Source organism: Crocodylus siamensis, chromosome 1 (assembly GCF_052110815.1).
Source record: "Crocodylus siamensis isolate JL-2025a chromosome 1, ASM5211081v1, whole genome shotgun sequence".
NCBI lineage: Eukaryota > Metazoa > Chordata > Crocodylia > Crocodylidae > Crocodylus > Crocodylus siamensis.
This window is the reverse complement of record NC_143395.1, coordinates 142,980,498-142,998,939: the sequence shown is the minus strand read 5'-3', so window position 1 is coordinate 142,998,939 and position 18,442 is coordinate 142,980,498. Positions and strand designations below refer to the sequence as shown.

The window sequence follows — 18,442 nt, the reverse complement described above, 5'->3', positions numbered from 1 at the left end:
TTCATGGTCCTTCCAGGTTGTAGTCTGGACCTGCAAGGCATAAAAAACCACAGGGGTCCTAACAGGAACGGTATGAGGAAGAGGCAAAGTTCAGTCCAGTCCCTTACCCTATCTAAGTGTCTGTGCTAATTGTGCAGGGGCAGAGTAATAAGGGAACATGAAAGAAGGGTTTTCTATATCTTGCTGCTTGCTAATGCATGTGTATGTGTGACAGAGAGAGTGAGTTGATTGTCTGTCACAGCCACTTTGTTAGCTATAAAGCCCTCAAAGAATACAGTGTCCCTTGTGAAAATGGTCGCTGCCCATCCCTTAGCGCACACACAGTTCAGATTGTTTGGTGACCCATTGTTTCTCAGGCCTTATACCATCTTCAGGCCATCAAAATATGTTTTTGAGTAGGATGGACCAAAAGCCTGGGAACAGAAAAGAAAAGGGAATTCAGGCTACATAAAAAGTAAATGTCTATAAGGGAAGTGGTAGTTGTAGAGGAGCAGGCAGAGAAGATGCCTATGAGTTCAACCCACCTGGCTGAGCATTATAGGATAGCAGGCTATTAGATGTGTCTGAAGACTATATTTATATTATATTAGAACTCATCCCTTTCTCCAACTGCTCTATTTCAACAGTTAATATTAAAATATTGCTTTGTTTATGAACTCCATCTGGTCATTATTTTCACTGATGGTCACAGATCTCTGAAGCAGAGCTTTAGGGATCAAGGGGCACTTAAGTCAGTTACATTGCATAAGCCCAGAGATAGATCAAAGAGTGGGATGACTGAATGATTTTACCCCAGAAGAGGCTGTCTGACATATGAAGGAATGCAATCAAAAAGACCAAAAAGAGGTCTGATGTGCACGTAGCCCTGCAACCACGAAGAGGACAATACCAAATATCAGTTATTTGGCATGAGCCACTGTAATGGACCCAACCAAATGCCTGGTTGATGTTGGCTTCTTTGATTTGGTTTTGGGTAAGTGTGTTTGGGGGCAGCAGGGGCAAAAAAGAGAAAGCCTTTCAATTTGGCTAAATACAGATATTCAAAAAGCAGCATAGATTGAATCAATTTGCAAGTGAACAGACATTCACTTCTGATTCCAGAAATGGAGCTACGTACCTCCAGTGGTTCAGGCCAGAAGCCAGCAGTGTGGGGGGGATGCTAGAGTGAGCTCTCCCTTCCCTTTCACAGTGGCCAAGGGAAGCTGAGCCCAGCCTGGCCTGTGCACAGGGAGCCGGGAGCATAGTTCCTCCCAACTCCCACAACAGCCAGTTTTCTCCCTCTGCCCCACAATGGGGCCCAGTGCTGCACCCCTCCAGCCCTGAGGCAGCACTACACAGATACCCCCACTTCTGCAGCAAAGCAGAGGAGGAGGAGGGAAGAGAGCCCACTGAGTTCAGCTCAGCAACTGAAGCAGTGCTGCACAGAGCCCTCCTCCCCCTGCCCCGTGATGGGAGAGGAAGTACAGGGGAAGAACCCTGCCCGTCGCAGTGGCTCCCTGACAGCCTAGCCTGGCCTGGGTGTGAGGAGCTGGGAGCAACCTGGGCACACAGCTCCCATAGCCCCAGCCTGAAACAGCTGGCTAGGAATAGCCCTGCCCCTGTGACTTGGCCTAACCCCACCATCCACCCAGAACAGGGGCTGTGGGGCTGAGCTGGGGTAAGTGGTAATGGAGGCAGGGCTGGGAAGGGTGGCTATGGGGGACTAAGTGGCAGTGGCTCTAGGGAGGTTTTGAGGGGCTATGGCCACCCCAATGTTCACCTTAGCCCCCATAGCTACCCCTACTAGCCTACGACCACCACCTGACCTGCCCCACTCCTACCTGCAGTGCAGCTCTGCCCCCTCCCCTCCAGGAAGAGGCTTGAGGTCTCTGGGATACCACAGGGGTTCTGCCCCTGTCAGGATCCTTGTTAGGTATAGCCAGACATCAGCCCAGCACGGCCCCCTGAGGCAAAGGGGCAGGGAGGGAGCTTATTCCTCCCTCCCCTCCCCTCTCCCCCTGGGGGACCCAAGCCGGAGTCTGCAAGGCTGGCATGCAGAAGCCCATCAGGGGGCACTCCGCTTGTGCAGAGGAAAGAGGCAAAGGCAGCAGCCAGAGATGGCCGACCCCAACTGTGGTCCCCCAGTGGTCCCCTCCTTGCCCCTTCACTTTAGTAGGCAATGCCAGGCAAGCATCTGGCCATGCTCTCACCTCTGCTCCAGGTGGAGAGTAGAGGGGTAGGGCCAGCCCTGCTCTCTGGAGAAGACAACACAGCCCAACCCAAGGCTGTGGACCATGCTGGGATGCTGAGGGACTCTGATTTAACTTAAACCAGGAAACGGTCTGGGAAAGAAGTTCCATAAAGGAGTTTAACCTCAGTAAGTTATGTCTGCTACTACATTCAGGTTTATCTGAAACCAGTTTCAGCCATTTTGAAACTGGTTTATCTGCACTGAACTTCTGTTCTGTTACAGGTTTAAACTAGTTTATGATCACTTAAACTAGCATAACTTCTACCCCAGCCTTTAAAATCGTATCCCTGCCCATATTTGTTTTTCATTCTTCTGCATGCCTTCGTCAATTTTCCTTTGTGAATACAGCATTGATATCTTTTGTTACTATGCAGAACAGAGGCACAACTATATAAAAATATATTTAACATTATATCTAATGAGCAAAATTATTTATATGTTCAATATTAGCAACCTGTTACCATAGAAGTACCTTACCTTTCATATGTCCAGAATACTGAGCCTTTAAAATTATAATATTAGTGGTATATTATAGACTTGAGTGTAATAATTTTCTTTGACTTTTTAAGAAGAAAAGGATTTAAACATACACCTTTAAAATGATTTTTGCTGTGTGCTTGTACAGCCAAAAGGCTCAGCAACTCTGGAATTCTGTAAAAATACTGGAACAAAACCATATCCATATATGAAAATAACATTGATATATCACATTTACATATCTTTTCATAAATAACTATAAACAAAGTCAAAATATCATAAACTACATTTTTCAATCTCTAATAACTGTTAAAAAAAACACATCTATTAGTAAATTACATGGGAACCGTTCCTACAATGAGATCAAATCAACAGAATAGCCAGTAAAAAAATGACTCTCTTTAAGACAAGTAAGTGTTTTAATACAGCATTTCCATATTGTTATACCACAAGCAGCTTTTTTTCTCCCTGATTTCAGTAAAAATTTGGGAACAGATCTTATTTACACTTTCATGTTTGGAAAGTTGCCAGACATGGAACATTAAACTGAAACCAAGATTTTTTTTAGGACATTTGAGAAAGTGAAAAAGAGGTTAATAGAGGTCTCTTTCAGGTATTTTCTTTCTGACCAGATGCAAGGAAATGAATATAATATCAAAGGGACTCCAGGTGACTAATCCACTGTTCTACATAACCATTACCTTGATTAAATTGTGCAACTCCTTTGTTCCTGTGGGTTCTTTGCTTGTATGCCTCTCACACTGTTCCCCTCCCCACTATCCCTCTCTCCTGCTTTCCCACCTATTATATTCTCATCAACTTACTCCATTTCATACTGTGCTCTGTGTTGTCTTTTCACATCATCTGCTTAAGTTAATTTGGTTTCACAAAAGTGTGTGAACCAAAATTCTTTATATCTTATTTAGTTGTCTATAAAGGTGCATATCAGCCCAACCTTTTGACTGACTTCAGACTAATATAGATAACTACGTCTTAACTTTGGCCATGTGCAGACGAAATGAGGGGCATGTGTGTGCATGACACATTAAAGCGGGTTAAATGCTCTTCCACCTGTTTAATGGTGTTGATGTTTGCACATATCGGTGGTGTATTGTCCAGTAATTCCAGCCGCTGTAGCAAATTCAGCAGCATAAGGATTGGGGGCACAGCGGAGTAGTTTGCTGCTCTACTGCTGTGGAGTGAAGCACTGGACTCCGTGCAGCTCAGGGGCTCTGCAGGAAGCTCAGGCAGGCAGCCTGGCAGCAGCCGAGGAAAGCAGGCTCCGCCCAAGATTTTTTTTTTCTCTGGAGCCTGCCTGAGCTGCATGGGAGCCCGGTGCTTCCCCCCATGGCTGCAGTGCTCCCCAGGACCACTCGAGCTGGGTGCCTGTGGGTGGGTGCCACTGGGGGAGAGGCATCACCACCATGGAGGAAAGCACCAAACCTCTCCCCACACCTTCCCCCAGCCCAGGGAACACTCTGTCCACCTGCAGCGCATCCTCCCCCCCCCCACCATCAGAGAGGCAGGTAAGTTCAGGTGTGTGCACAACATGGTGGTTTAAAGGGCCCTAAATTGGAGCAGTGTTTTTAAAAACCCACCACCTCAATTTAGGGCCTTTGTCTATATCTTCCAATTTTAAGTGAATGCTACATAGAGGAAAACAGAGGGTGCACAAGAACTTCCAAGGCAGACTTTAACTCATGCATTTTAAATATACACTCCTATTAAAAGTACAATAACAAGTACTTTTAAGTACGGAAAACTACATTTTAGCTTTAAAGGGGGACAGAGAGGTGCTGCTTGGGATTTTGAAGCACCTGTTATGATTTAACTGTTCCAGCTGCATGATTATTAAGCATACATGAGAAACAAAACCACTCCAATTTTAGCCCTCTTCACTGAGGGTTACTATTAGGACAATTTAGCTAACTTGTATCACTACAGAATATTACTTGTATCAGGATCAGTGTCCTTTGTTGCATTTGTCTATATATTTAGTATTTCAGTAAGCAACTTGAAGTCTGACACAGCACTCACTTGACTTGTCTGAGATATGCGACGTGTCCGGTTATAAAGAGCCATAGTGTCTCCTTCTCTTGTTCTTTCAATTCGCCATCCCCAAGCTAGCATAGTTTTCAAAGACTCCTTGATGGGCCACCGATAAATTTCTTTCTCCTAGGAAAAGCACACAGGAGGTGAAAGGGAAATGACTGTCTTGTTAATTATGCACCACTTAAGGGAGTAAAATCTTCCAGACAGGTGCAAGAACACCACTGCATTGTACTGCACCTCAAATTTATATCAAGTAAGACAAACTGCAAATCTAGCCTCTCTGTATAGTGACACAATTAAGAATGATGCATGGATGAGGAGGCCAACAAAAAAGTAAGGAAAACAGTGCATCTTTGAATGACTTATTGGGTATATCTACTTAAGTTGCTTACTGAGGAGTAGACTAGTCTACACATCTACATGTGAAGCACTATTAGGTCGGAGTAAACTAATTTACTCTGCCACAGAATAGTACTGCCAGATACAAGCACTATTCTTCATAGATTTCATAGACGTTTGGGCTGGAAGGGACCCCGGAGGATCATCGAGTCCAGCCCCTTGCCCCAGGGACAGGAAGTCAGCTGTAGTCACAGGATCCCAGCAAGATAAGCATCCAAATGTGTCTCAAAGGTATTCAAAGTGGGTGTTTGAACCGCCTCCAGTGGCAGTCTATTCTAAAACTTGGGAGCTTGGACCATGTAGAAATTCTTTCTTATGTCCAGCCTGAATCGGTCACGGTGGAGTTTGTGACCATTTGACCTTGTCATCCTTTGGGGCACTCTGGTGAACAGACGTTCTCCCAGATCCTGATGAGCACCCCTGATAAACTTATAGGTGGCCACCAGATCACACCCGAGACTGCGCTTTTCTAGGCTGAAGAGTCCTGTGGCTCTCATCCTCTCATCATAAGGTCTGTTTTTCTGACCTCTGATCATGCAAGTGGCTCTCCTCTGCACCCTCTCAAACTTCTCCACATCATTTTTGAATTGTGGAGCCAAAAACTGGATGCAGTACTCCAGCTATGGCCTCACCAAGGCTGAGTACAAGGGGAGAATGACATCCTGGGATTTGCTCAAGAAGCACCTATGGATGCAAGCCAGTGTTTTGCTCACTTTACTAGCTGCAGCATCACAATGAAGGCTCATGTTCATCTTGTGGTCAATCATGACCCACAAGTCCCTTTCATCTGTAGTGCTAACCAGCGTAGCACTGCCAAGCCTATAAGCATGCTGCAGGTTTTTCCTCCCAAGGTTTTTCGGTGTTCTTGTCTGCCCATTTCATAAGCCTGTCAAGATCTGCCTGGATCACCCTCCTGCCCTCAGGTATGGATGCTTTACCCCAGAGTTTGGTGTCATCGGCAAACTTGGCCAGTCCACTCCTGACACCAATGTCCACATTGTTGATGATGTTAAATACTATAGGCCATAGGGCTGAGCCTTGAGTACTTTACTCCACTGCAATGCATGTGTAGAAGGTGAAGAGGTTGGATGTGGCAGCTTGATTTTGGAGCAGACATGGGTGCTGCAGCATGGGGGCTGCCTGCCAGCTAGCCCTGCACTACACCACCCTCATGCCCTGGCCAGCCCTTCTGCAGCATATTAAGCTAGAGGAAACAGCCTGAGGCTGGCAGGCAGACCCCCAGACCCTCTGCCATCTGGGGCTGTGCTCAATTGCTGCAGTCCCAGGCGCTTGTCAGGATGCTGCACCTGGGAGCAGTAAAATTTATTGCTTCACACTAATTTCAGTGTAGATGCCCCCCACTGAAACCAAATCATATGGAAACATGAGAGATGAAACTTTCAGCATCATTTAAGGGAGTTATGAAAAGGAAATATAGTCCTGCAGTACTCTGTGTATCATAGGTCTGATCCTGATAATGACAGTACTTTGTGCACACTCCATTATCACAAAGCCCACTTTGGCCTTGTTACACCTTACACTGCAAGCTGCAAAAATGTTGATAGATGTTAGTGCTAGTTTGAGTTTGGAGCAGCCACACTGTAGGACAGAAGGGGCCTGGAGGACGGAAGTGTAAGAATCCATTTCCTCCTGCTCCCTTCCCCTATTCTGGGCTTCCCTGTAGTCCCCAGGGCTTCCCCAGTTCCTCCTGCCCCCAGGATTCCCCTCCCACACCTCTTGAAGTGCTTCCTTGCCTCCTGCCTCCCCCTGGCCCTGGAGCATTACTTACTTGTGGCTGCCTGCAGGGTCTGTCCCAGGAGAACAGACAGGGAAGGGTTAACCTCCCTGCCTGGTCACCACTTGGTGGGTTGCTGCTCTTCTGGCCCAGGGAGCAGGAGCAAGACATGCAGTTTAACCCTTTCATTTGCTCCCCTAGGGCAGACAGCATGGACAGACAAGTGGTTGGGGGGCAGTGAGTGGGGATCTTGGGTGCTGGGGATGGGGAAGTCAGTGGACCTGATTGAGGAAGGGAGGTGCATGGTGTGTTTACACTAAAATGTAGCCTAGCATGGCTGCACCTTAGTGTAACACAAGCTGGGTAGCATAGAGACAATCCTTGCCTGGAGTGGTATCACTTTGAGCTGCCTAAAGCGTGCTTAAAACCAGTTTCAGGTGTTATATATGGTGAATCCAGGGATTAAGAGCTCCAGGAGCCACTCAAAATTACCATGCAACAAGGCCCTTAATTACCAGGAGTATCAAGAAGCTTTGTCTGTGCCAAATTCAAACCAAACAGACTAAAACCAAAAATATGGATTTTTACAGGATAGGTAAATCAAAAACATCTAATACATCAAGAAACAGTGACCACTTGGCCAGCTGCCTATTTTTCCAAGCTAACAACAGAAAAACTTTTAGAAACATCTGAGTAAAGAAGAAAGAAAAAAATCCTCACCTTTTCTGATAGTAATTTGTATTGTTTCATTAAAGGTTGCACCTTTGCAGACTCAGAATACATCTCACCATAAATCCAACCATTCGCAAACTGAAAAAAAATGGAAATCGGAATAGGAGAGAAGTATGATTAGAAATGTTATATTTATTTAGGCAAAATAATTGGGATAATGTGTCTACCAGGACTATTTTCTTTCTTAAATCAGAATCTTCTTTTCCTCTGTTTGACATTCCCTCACAAACCTATCTGAATAGGTTTCTGACAGCAGAATTAATGAAGTACCACCTTTCACAATGAAATATCTAGACTTTTGTTATTACCTTATAATTTTAACATTTACATTAAGCAACCCATTTAAATATATTTTGTTTACTGTTCTTCCACCAAGAATAGATTTTGATGCAAAGTCTGTGGTGCTCACAAAAATGCAAAATACTTTTATAACATTAAAAGTTAAAAAAATAAATGTGTAAGCTAATAAACGAGGAAATAGTGATATGGCAAAGCTGTGAAAGAATCAATGCCATTAGCAGAATGCCTGGAAAAACAACCCTTATGAAGAAAGTAAGAATGCATTGTTATTTATACACAATTGGTACAATGTGGTACAATTGGTACAAACTACAAAATATGACAGTACAACCTCCAGAACATTAAACAGACTGATTTATAAATTCTTGAATTGGTCTTGATAGAATATTAATAGAAATATTACCTTTTCCATGGACCATTTATCATGTGAATGTTCTGCATATTTATTAATGAAATATTCTAGCTTCTCAGGAATAGTGATACTGAAAGGAAGAAGAAAAGTGTCACATTAAAATTATTGCACATTCGAAGTAAATGTCTTTTTCAGAACAATTCTGAAAAATTATTAACATTGCATACAGCTGAGTGAACTGGATTGTTGTGTTGGTTTCCTACTATACAAACTGATGCATAATTACTATGGAATAATTTACTCTGCATTTTACACTAATAAATTTATTTGATTGGAAGGAGCAGACACACAACCACCTTTTCCAAGCAAACTGTCCACAAGTCAGCACTGTTAGAAGCCTGGGCACTAAGGGGCAGAGAAGTCATTTTGCGAAGGACAACCCGAGAATAAACTGAGAAATGGAACAGACACATTATTAGTACAACTATACATAGCTACTCCTCATTTTGTGAGAGGTCACTTTATCTTAGAATGGAGTGACTTGCACTAACACAAATCTGTATACCATATGTAGGGGTCTACCCACCTCAAGGAGGCAGGCAGCTGATTTCACAAGGAGATTGCAGGGCCAGTCACCATTTTGTCTGGCTGATCACAGCAGACACCCCCATGCCTCTGCTTGGCCAAGGGGCCCCAGCAGTCCTGTCCCTCCCTGCAGATTGGCAGATGGCACAAAACTGTAAGTGTATTACCCTGATCAAACCCAGGGATGCCATGAATCCGCATAGTATTAAGTGTGGATTAATGGTTTTCCCAGGCTTAATCAAGGTAATTAAGATATAGTTTCAGGCCATCCCTAATCCAAGCCTTCAATTAAACTCTGCAAGTACATCTCAGGGTGGATGGTGGGTAAAAGGCCAGAGGCAGTGCAGCCCCATCCTCTTCCTTTCCATCCATCCAAAGGTGCAGGTGAAACCATCACAGGTCTCCACAGACCAAGGTGCAGCTGCTTGCAACCTTTGTATTGCCTGCTGCAAGCAGCCCAGGCTCTGTGGCTGGTGGAAGGGGCCTGTGCCCAAGCTGGCTGTGGCAGGCAGTTGGGAGGCTGCAAGTGGCTGCACTGGGCTCTGCGCAGCCCCAGCTCTGCTCATTGCCACCAGCAGGTGCATGAGCACCTCAGGGCAGATGGCAGGGAAGGAGCTGAGGGCAGTGCAACCACAGCCCCTTCCCCACCGTCTACCCCTCACGTGCACCCACCATCGAAAATGAGTTGGGTTGAGGCTCCGCAGACCCCTGTGCAGTTGCTTGCACTCTCCCTGCCACCTGCTGTAAGCAGCTCCTTTCCACTATGCTCCAAGACTGCAGGGCTTCCTGCCCTTTTCTCTATTTGCTGTTAAGTTGCTATGTTGGGTTTTTTCCAGCAAGCCTACTAAAAACATGGCACCCACTGTTTTTTGCAGGAAGCACCTGATTTCATGTTTTCTGTGAAAAATGCAAAATCGCAATTTTGGTAAATCTCTAACCATACATCTCCTACACTCACCTCAATGAAGGAAAATCACTCTGTAGTACATAAGTCATGAGTTTGCACCTTAAGCACACTTGATGTATATAATGTATGTGAGCAATGGAAACAAAGGACACAAGCAGTGGGATTCTGGCTGCCTTTTCAAGGTGTATAAATTAATGGAGAAAATTCCTTCTGCCCACTTCTACAATGTTGTCCCACTGTACAAAAACAGCTAAAACAAGAGTAGAACACTTCGGAATCTTTCAAGAAAAAAGGCGCTGCATGAAGGTAAGGTCATCATTGAGTTTTATATTTTCAATAATAGGAACAGGGGTTTAGCATCTCGCCTCTATTACATATTCATGACTGTCATCATCATAGCCATTTACTTTGTAGTTCCCAAAAGTATGGTAGGTACTTTATAGAACAATAAAAAAAGAAAAAAGAGGTTACTACATCTCTAGGCTGAAAATGTCTGAAAATGTGCAAGGGTGTCCAAGGAACAGTGATTTGTGCTGTCTTTCATGTTTTAGAAATGACAAAATACCCATTTTATGTTGAGGGAGCACATCGTCTATATGTTAGCAGATGACACCAATCTGGGTGGGGAGACAAAGGGGAGTTGTAGATATGCTGAAGGGTAGGGCTAGGTTCAGAGTGACCTAGACAATTTGGAGAATTGGGCCAAAAGGCATCTCATGAGGTTCAACAAAGACAAGTGCGAAGTCCTGCACTTAAGAAAGAAGAATCCCATGCACTGCTACAGCCTGGGGGCTTACTGCTAGGGATTAGCTCTGCAGAGAAGGACCTGGTGGTTACAGTGGACAAGAAGCTGGATATGAGTCACCAGCAGGGGTGGGCAATTATTTTGGGTGGAGATTCGCTTACTGAGTTTTGGTAAGCCATCGAAAGCTGCATGACAGGCAGCCAGAAGCAGATAATTATTACTTTTCTAAATGTTTTAGGGGCCCTGCAGGCCAGATAGAATGGCTTGGTGGGCCACATTTTGCCCACCCCTGGTCAACAGTATGCCCTTGTTGCCAAGAAAGCGAATAGCATACTGGGCTGCATTAGTAGGAGCCTTGCCTGCAGATCGAGGGAAATAATTATTTCCCTCTATTCAGCACTGTTGAGGCCATATTGGGAGGGCTGTGTCCACTTCTGGGCCCCCTACTACAGAAAGGATGTGGATAAATTGGACAGAGTCCAGTGGAGGGCAACCAAAATGGTGAGGGGCTGGGGGACATGAGTTATGAGGAAAGAGTGAGGGAACTGGGCTTATTTAGTCTTCAGAAGAGAAAGCTGAGGGGGGATTTGATAGCATGGGTGAGTGGTGCCACCTTAGTCGGGGGGGGGGGTATGTGCCCCTCCAGTGAGATGTCAGCAACCAGGAGGGGATTCCCCTGTGGGTGATCTCACTGGCCAGGAGGGGTCCCCCCACGGCCAACCATGAGGTGGCCAATCACTGCAGCTGATCACTGCAGCCACTTCTGGGAATGGCTGCAGCTGCTTCTGGGAACACAACAGTGCTCCATTCCCTGGCCGGTACTTGCAGGGGGGGCACCAGTGCTCCCACTGCCCCCCCTCACCCATCACCTAAGCGGCGAGTGCAGCCTGTCAGGGGGTGCATCGGCACTCTCAGGGGGTACACATACACCCCCTATGTGTCATCACTGTTTGATAGTAAACTTTAAGTACCCAAAGGGTAGTTCCAAAGACGATGGAGCTAGACTGTTTTCAAAGGTGGCAGATAACAGAACAAGGAATAATGGTCTTAATTCTCTGCAAGGGAAGTTTAGGTTGGATATTAAGAAGAATTCTCTGACTTGAAGGGTGGTAAAGCACTGGATCAGGTTACCTAAAGAAGTGATAAAATCTCCATCCTTGGAGGTTTTTAAGGCCCATTACAACAAAGCCCTGGCTGAAATGATCTAGTTGGGAGTGGTCGTTCTTTGAGCAGGAGTTTGGACTAGATGACCTCCAGAGGTCTCTTCCAACCCTAATTTTCTATAATTCTAATTAAGTGGGGATGGATGAAAGAGTGTTATTTAATACATTTACATCTAATACATTAAATACATTTAATTCATTTACAAGCCTTCATGTCTACTAATGGTAAAAGCAGCTATTATAAAAAAATGCCTTTACTTTGATGTATCAACAGGTTGCGGGTTAAAATTCCCATCTGAATCCATTGAAGATTGTTTTTCCATCATACTGACATAATTTGATTCCATGTAGTCTGGTGGTAGAGCCCCTGCAACTGCACTCAAGCAAGGCAAGGCCAGTTTAAATAGCTCTTGTTCATACTTCTGTGGAATAAACATGAAATAAAACAATACTGGTGAATGGATATCAGGCTCATTATTGGAAAAATTGATCTAGTTGTACATGAAACCAATCTTGCACAATGTGAAATCAAATCTCTTTTTTGAAAATAAAAGAAACTGTTTCAGCAACAATCAAAAATAACTTAATATTGAAGCTATAGTTATGAATGAAGCATAACACCATGGAAATCAATGGAAAATATTAATTTCAATGAGAACAAGATTGGGTGCTTACAAAGTCCAATAAATAGAATAAAATGAGGAATATTCAACATTTCCTCAAGCACGTGGATTTGCTATACACCAAAAGGTTTATAATACTAGAGAGATCCTAACTAGGTCAGGCACCAGAAAACAAAACACAACAAAACAAAAAACATTTCCTCCTTCGCACAGAAAAAGGCAAAAGAACTGGTGCTTAATGTACAAGAACATTATCCAACTCTTGCTTAGTTAAGGCACAGATGAGACTTCTGGGATAGTTCAATAGTATTAAAGAAAAACCTATAACATGTTAAAAAGTCCTAAAGAGATGTTATTTATTGGATCCACTATATAACAGATATTTTACCATTTATACCATACAATATACAATACAGAAGCCTACTTATTCATACTTATTGACCAGTTCTTTGAAATGAAAAGTATTATTTATATGAACAAGAATTATAAATGTTCCCCTCATTGGGCTACAACAGCCTGAGTTTGATGACCTTCTGGGTGCATTCAAAAGCACCCCTCTTCTTTCCAACGTCAGACAGAGAAAATAGGGAGGTGTAGGACCCTAGGAGATGTGAGGGGAGAAGGATTAATGTTTACTGAACTAAAAATTTCACTGGGTTAAGAGATTTGGTGTTAACCAATGCATTTTTTAAGACTGTTGAGGATTCCCGGTATTGCAAATGTCATTCTGCCTGATTTCAGGGTAGCAAAAACATAGATTAAAAAAAGATTTAACTAGGAAGGCCATTTAATATAAGATATATATCAGTTTGCTTTTTAAAGGGATTATAATAGTTATCATGAAAGAAGCATATTCCTTGACAAACTTATATCTAAACTGTTTAAGGATCTTTTAGGTATACATCTATGATTAGCTACATAATTCTTATATAATACAGGGCTTAGTCTGTCTATCTGTAACACTCTTGGAGCACTTTAATTGGTTAGTCAAAAAAACAGAGTTCAGAGCGCTGCCATGACGGAAGGGATAGAGCAGGGGGGTGAGGCCAGCAGCACTGGCCTCAGTGACCCCGCCTCCCACTCTGTCCCCATTATGGTGGTGCTCCACCACCTCCGAGAAGCAGGGCCGGGGGGAGGGGGAGAGGTGGGGAGACCAGCAGTGCTGGAGGCAGCAGTGGTATGGGGTGCTGGCAGAGGGGGACAGAGAGGCAAGCTTCCCCCACCCCCGCCTTTGGTCCTGGAAGGCAACAGCAGCATGGGGTAGTGGGTGGCAGTGCTCCATCCCTGCCTGGCTCCCCTCCCCGTCATTCTTGGCAGGCAATTCACTAGTATATCATAATAAAGTACACACTATATTAGTTCTCCCTATCTATGCAGTGCTTTGTTAAAATTTCATATTAATTCTCATGTATATATTTTTCTTAATTCATTTAGAATAATTTATAATAACTAAATATTAATTTTGGTATAATTAATACAGTCATTCTACCACATTTCAACTAAGTAGGTTTAATATAAATGCTCATTATTCGTTTGTGAACATGAAAAAATAGATATAAAAATTACCTTTTGAGACAGGGCATCAAAAATTCCCCAGAACAATTTTCTGGATAAGTGAAGTTCTTCTTCAGAGGCTGCACCAAAGTTGCCCCATCCACCTGGCAAACAATAATATTTCCAGCATCTTTCATAATGATTTGTCAGCAACTAAAACAGAAAATAGATTGAAAGTATAAAAAATAATATAATGTGTTCTATTTCATTCACCCTAGGATTCAACCACTGTGCAATCCCCCCCAAAATTACTCACCAGAACAATACATTTTCAGGGGTAGCATTTCTGAACACACTAGTCCCCATGGACATTTTTACATGTGCTCTGGGGGTGGGGCGCTTTAATTAGTGTGGCTCTGAGAACTACTCTAATTGAAGTGCCTGCAGACAGAGCCGACCCAAGCAGGGTGCAGGGCCTGGGGCAAATCAGCAAATCAGCTCATGTGGAGCCCCACCCCAACCCCTGCCCCAATTCCTCGTGCCCTGGATGTGAAGGAGCCGCTACTGCCATAGGTGGCAGCACCAGTGGCAGGGGCAGGGGTAGCAAGTGGCCAGATCTGAAGCCGGCGGGGCAGAGTTGCCACAATCACTCTGCCCAGCTCTGTGGGGCCCCCCAAAGTGCAGGACCCAGGACAGTCACCCTGATTCACCCCTCCCCCGCCAGGATGGCTCTTCCCTCAGAGTATCAGCCAACCTGTGCTTCAAAATGGTGGTGGGGCACTTTAACTAAAGCTCATGGAATGAGCTTTAGTTAAAGCATCCCTACCACCATTTTGAAGCACGGGGAGACTGATACATGAGATGAGTCTGGCTGGAGTGTGCTAATTAGCACTCTCCAGCAGACTCAAGTCTGCTCCAGCACGCTGTCATTTCAGCACATGGAGCAACCTCCTCACACTTCTACTGGCACCATAAAATACTATATGTTTGTAGAACCCCAGAAGGAAAAGTATTATTAATGAAATATAAGTGATATCTAAAGATTATACAGTATCCCAATTCTTAAAGTTAATTTGGGGGGTTTTTGTATGTTTTTTGTTGGGGTTGGGTTTTTTTTGGTGGGGGTGGGGCGTGAGGGGGGAGTTGCAGTTTTCAGAGATGTAACTTCTTAATCATAAGAAACACCTATTTTAACATCTGGTGTTGCTTAAGTAAATCCCTGCTTCACTGAAATCAGCAGTTTCTTAACTGGAATTAACTAGAATAAAGATCTCACATTCTAGGTTTTATTCTGAACACTGTCAATAAGTGACCCAGACACCACTGGGGGCAGGGGAGGACGAGACTAGACTGGAATGTGGTTTTAATTATGCTGCAAACATTTTAACAGCTCTTGGAACTATTTGACAACAGCTCGTCCAGTGCAGTTATCCTTTACCCTACAGTTGTTTGCTCTAATGGACGGTTACTGTCAATTTATTACTCCTCCCCCAGTCCACATGGTATAAGACTAGAATCATCCTACAACATGATAATTAGGGCAGATGGACTCCGTGCATTAGGAGCCCTAAGCCTCTTCCTTCTCTTCTTTAAGGCATGAATTCTCCTAAGTTGCTTATAATGACAAGTTACCAAGAAAGTACCTTCTAAGTTGCAACATCATACATTTTAGCATTAACCTACCCACAGCCAAAAATAAATAAATAATTAACAGTGGAGGGGAAATTTCTTTGCGGCCCTGATAGTTGACTGATATTATGCCTACAAAGTGGTTCAAAAACCAATCCTATTCTAATTCAAAGAAGGTGAGGTAGGGAGTTTTTCCTCAGGGATGGAATGACAAGTTTCTTAAACAAATAAATTCTTATTTCTAGTTTTCTGTAATGGTATGTTAGAGAAAAAGCATAGGCTAATGAAGATTAGATGACTCCGCGTAAATGAAATATTTAAAATTACAGCCAGTATAAGGGGTATAGAAGTCTTTTTTGCAAATTGTCAGAACAAATCCTACCTAGAAAACTGCAAATATTCATAGTATAAATAGACATATTATTTTAGAATCTTCAAAAACATCCTGTTGGTAAGGAAGGGAAGACTTGATAACAATCAAAGAGAAAACTGTACATATTTGAAGTTCCAAAAGCACAGCTGACACGGATTCAAGTATTTTCAGAATTATACCATTCTCCTGTTGAAGAACTCTTGGCTTAAATCAGGGCTTCTTAGAAGAAACAGATATTTAATAGTAAAAGAGTTTAAATCTCTGTTACATGCATAAAATCACGGTACTTGCAGAAACTTGAACTTGCAAGAGTGCTATTTCAAAACTCTTTTCTCAAAACAAATTTCAGTATGTGTTGGTGAGACCAATCTTTGGCAAAGGATAGAGTTCCTAAAAAATAGGTGTTGAATCTCTCTCACATCTGGAAGTAAGTCCATACATGCAGCAGTTTCTGATTCATTGTTCCGGATTAAGTGCATTAACTTTTAAAGTTTCTTAGGCTAACACAAACAAGACAATATCCAAGAAAGAAGATATTTCTGTGGAGACTTTTTTTCTGTCACAGATTAATTTTGTTTAGCTGTCAGACTACACAGGTATAGTCTGACAGCTCTTAGAGCAGAAATCTAAATCAGCATATCCAAAAAACCAATGGCTATTACAAATAGAATGGAGCCATATGTAATAACATAAGCATTGTCCATTTGACTCTTCTGAGAATCTTTCAGAAGTGAGAGTCAGAGGCAACCCGTTTCCCAACCCCACTCCTAGAGGAGAGTGAGTATTCTATTTTGAAATCAAAGACTTGAGTGGAGGTATGCAAACTTTCCCATCTGTACCACAGCAATCCAATCTATTGTCAATAAGAGCAATACCAAAGCTGCAATGAATAGACCTCCATATTTAAGAATCTAAGAGTATCGTCTTCCTGCTCAGAATGCTGGCTTTGCCTCAACTATTCCCCAAAAATAATCCTTCTTCCTAAAGCCCACCTCCCTGCCTAGCAGGGACTCTCTTCTAGGGTTGTGAGAAGCTTCGGTAGCCAATTAGATTCAGAGGAGATTCAGCCTGATTTGACAGCCAAATCTACAAATCTGAATCGAATTGAGAGACCCATAAAAGCTCCAAATTGAATCAAAGCCTCCAAATCGATTCGGAAACGATTCGGAGATTTGGAAGGCAGACATGCAGGAAACAGAAACTGAGAAGAGGGAGGGGGAGGTCGGGTGACTGCTCTGATATTGACAGCTGTAGCTGGCCAGTGACTCTGATCTTTCTCTGAGTTCTCTTCCAATCACAGTGCTCTGAGGGAGGTGCATAGAAACAACATACAAGGCTGTGTGTGAACTCATCTGTGTGCCTTTTGTGAGCTGCATGTCTGTCTCTCTGTTGCAGCAGCAGCGTCTGAAGGGCTCTGGCTTGGTAGCAGATAGTCTCTGGCTACCAAGTTTTATCCAATACTTTCCTATTTACCCTTGCCTACAATCCCTATTGTTATCCATTCCTTTCATCCTATTCTTCCCCCAAAATCTCTTATTTGTTCTTGTTAGTGTTTTTTCTTTCCCTCCCACAAAAAGGAATCTGTGTTTTCCCTGACAGTGTCAGCACTGTGCAGGAAAGCACAGCATATATTACACACAGACACACAATCATTTTGCAGCATACCAAACAACATGAGGCATGCTGGAAGGCAGGTGCCAGGTCTTGTGGCAAGGAAGGGAGAGGGGGCAGAGGGAACGCTGCTGCAAGTTCTGCCCCCCCCACCCGTAACATAGACGCACCCTCTTTCCTGGCAGCAAGTAGTGTGCTACTGCTACTGGGAGCAAGGAGGTGGGAGCTGTGTCTGCACCTGCAGCACCACCAGTAACCACAGCCAGCAGCAGCATGACATTCTCCATTCCAATGTCAATTCCTAGCATAAGCCTTCCAGTGCCAGAGGAGGAGCTGGATCTAGAAGCAAGGGGCCTGAGTGCCATAGCCAATGAAATACTGGGGAAGGAGAAGGAATCTAAGTTTGTGCTCCACACTCCTCAGACTTTCTTTACAGGCAGGTCTCCTTCTCTGGAAGGCACTTCAAAGCAGGTTGTGAAGGCAGGTGGCTCAGCTCCTCCTGTTGTTGTACTTCTGCCTGGTGAGGAAGGGGATAAGGCAGGATCCCCACCCTCAACCCAGAAGCAGGTAGGTAGTGTCATGTGGGATCACTTTGAGGTGACAGATGATCCCAGGAATGCTACCTGCCAGTACTACCAAAAGCGGATCAGTCAGGGCAAGGACAAGAAACATTGAACCACCACAGCGATGCTGCTGCATCTCAGGAGGCAGCACACCCTTGCCCTTGTTCCTCCTCAGCCTGGCACCAGTTGGAGTGTGCCCAAAAAGAAGTCCCACTCTTGCTCCAAAGCCCCCGTCCCCAAGAAGCAGAGGCAGGCCACCCTGGACCAGTGGGGGAAAGGTGGAGACAAAGGGGGGCACATTCCCAAGGCAAGCAAGGTCACCTACAGCACTGGGGAAATGCTTGCTCTGGATGGCCAGCCCTTCTCCTTTGTTGAGTGTCCAGGGTTCAGGCAGCTCATGGCACTCATGGCCTCACCCTACCAAGGGCCTGCTTGCACCACCTTTAGCAGGACAGTGGTACCCTCCTTGTAT

General features: G+C 44.1%; 1 protein-coding gene across 1 annotated transcript in view; it reads right to left on the bottom strand.

Moving 5' to 3' along the window:
• RYR2 (ryanodine receptor 2) overlaps positions 1 to 18,442 on the bottom strand; it is an 830,495-nt gene that overhangs the window by 195,788 nt on the left and 616,265 nt on the right. Inside the window, exons 50-54 of the mRNA XM_090044772.1 lie at positions 13,867 to 14,007; positions 11,936 to 12,099; positions 8,329 to 8,407; positions 7,614 to 7,703; positions 4,745 to 4,882 (exon numbers count right to left, since the gene is read on the bottom strand). Of these exons, the coding sequence (XP_089900898.1) occupies positions 4,745 to 4,882; positions 7,614 to 7,703; positions 8,329 to 8,407; positions 11,936 to 12,099; positions 13,867 to 14,007 (612 nt within the window). The remainder of the gene's footprint in view (positions 1 to 4,744; positions 4,883 to 7,613; positions 7,704 to 8,328; positions 8,408 to 11,935; positions 12,100 to 13,866; positions 14,008 to 18,442) is intronic.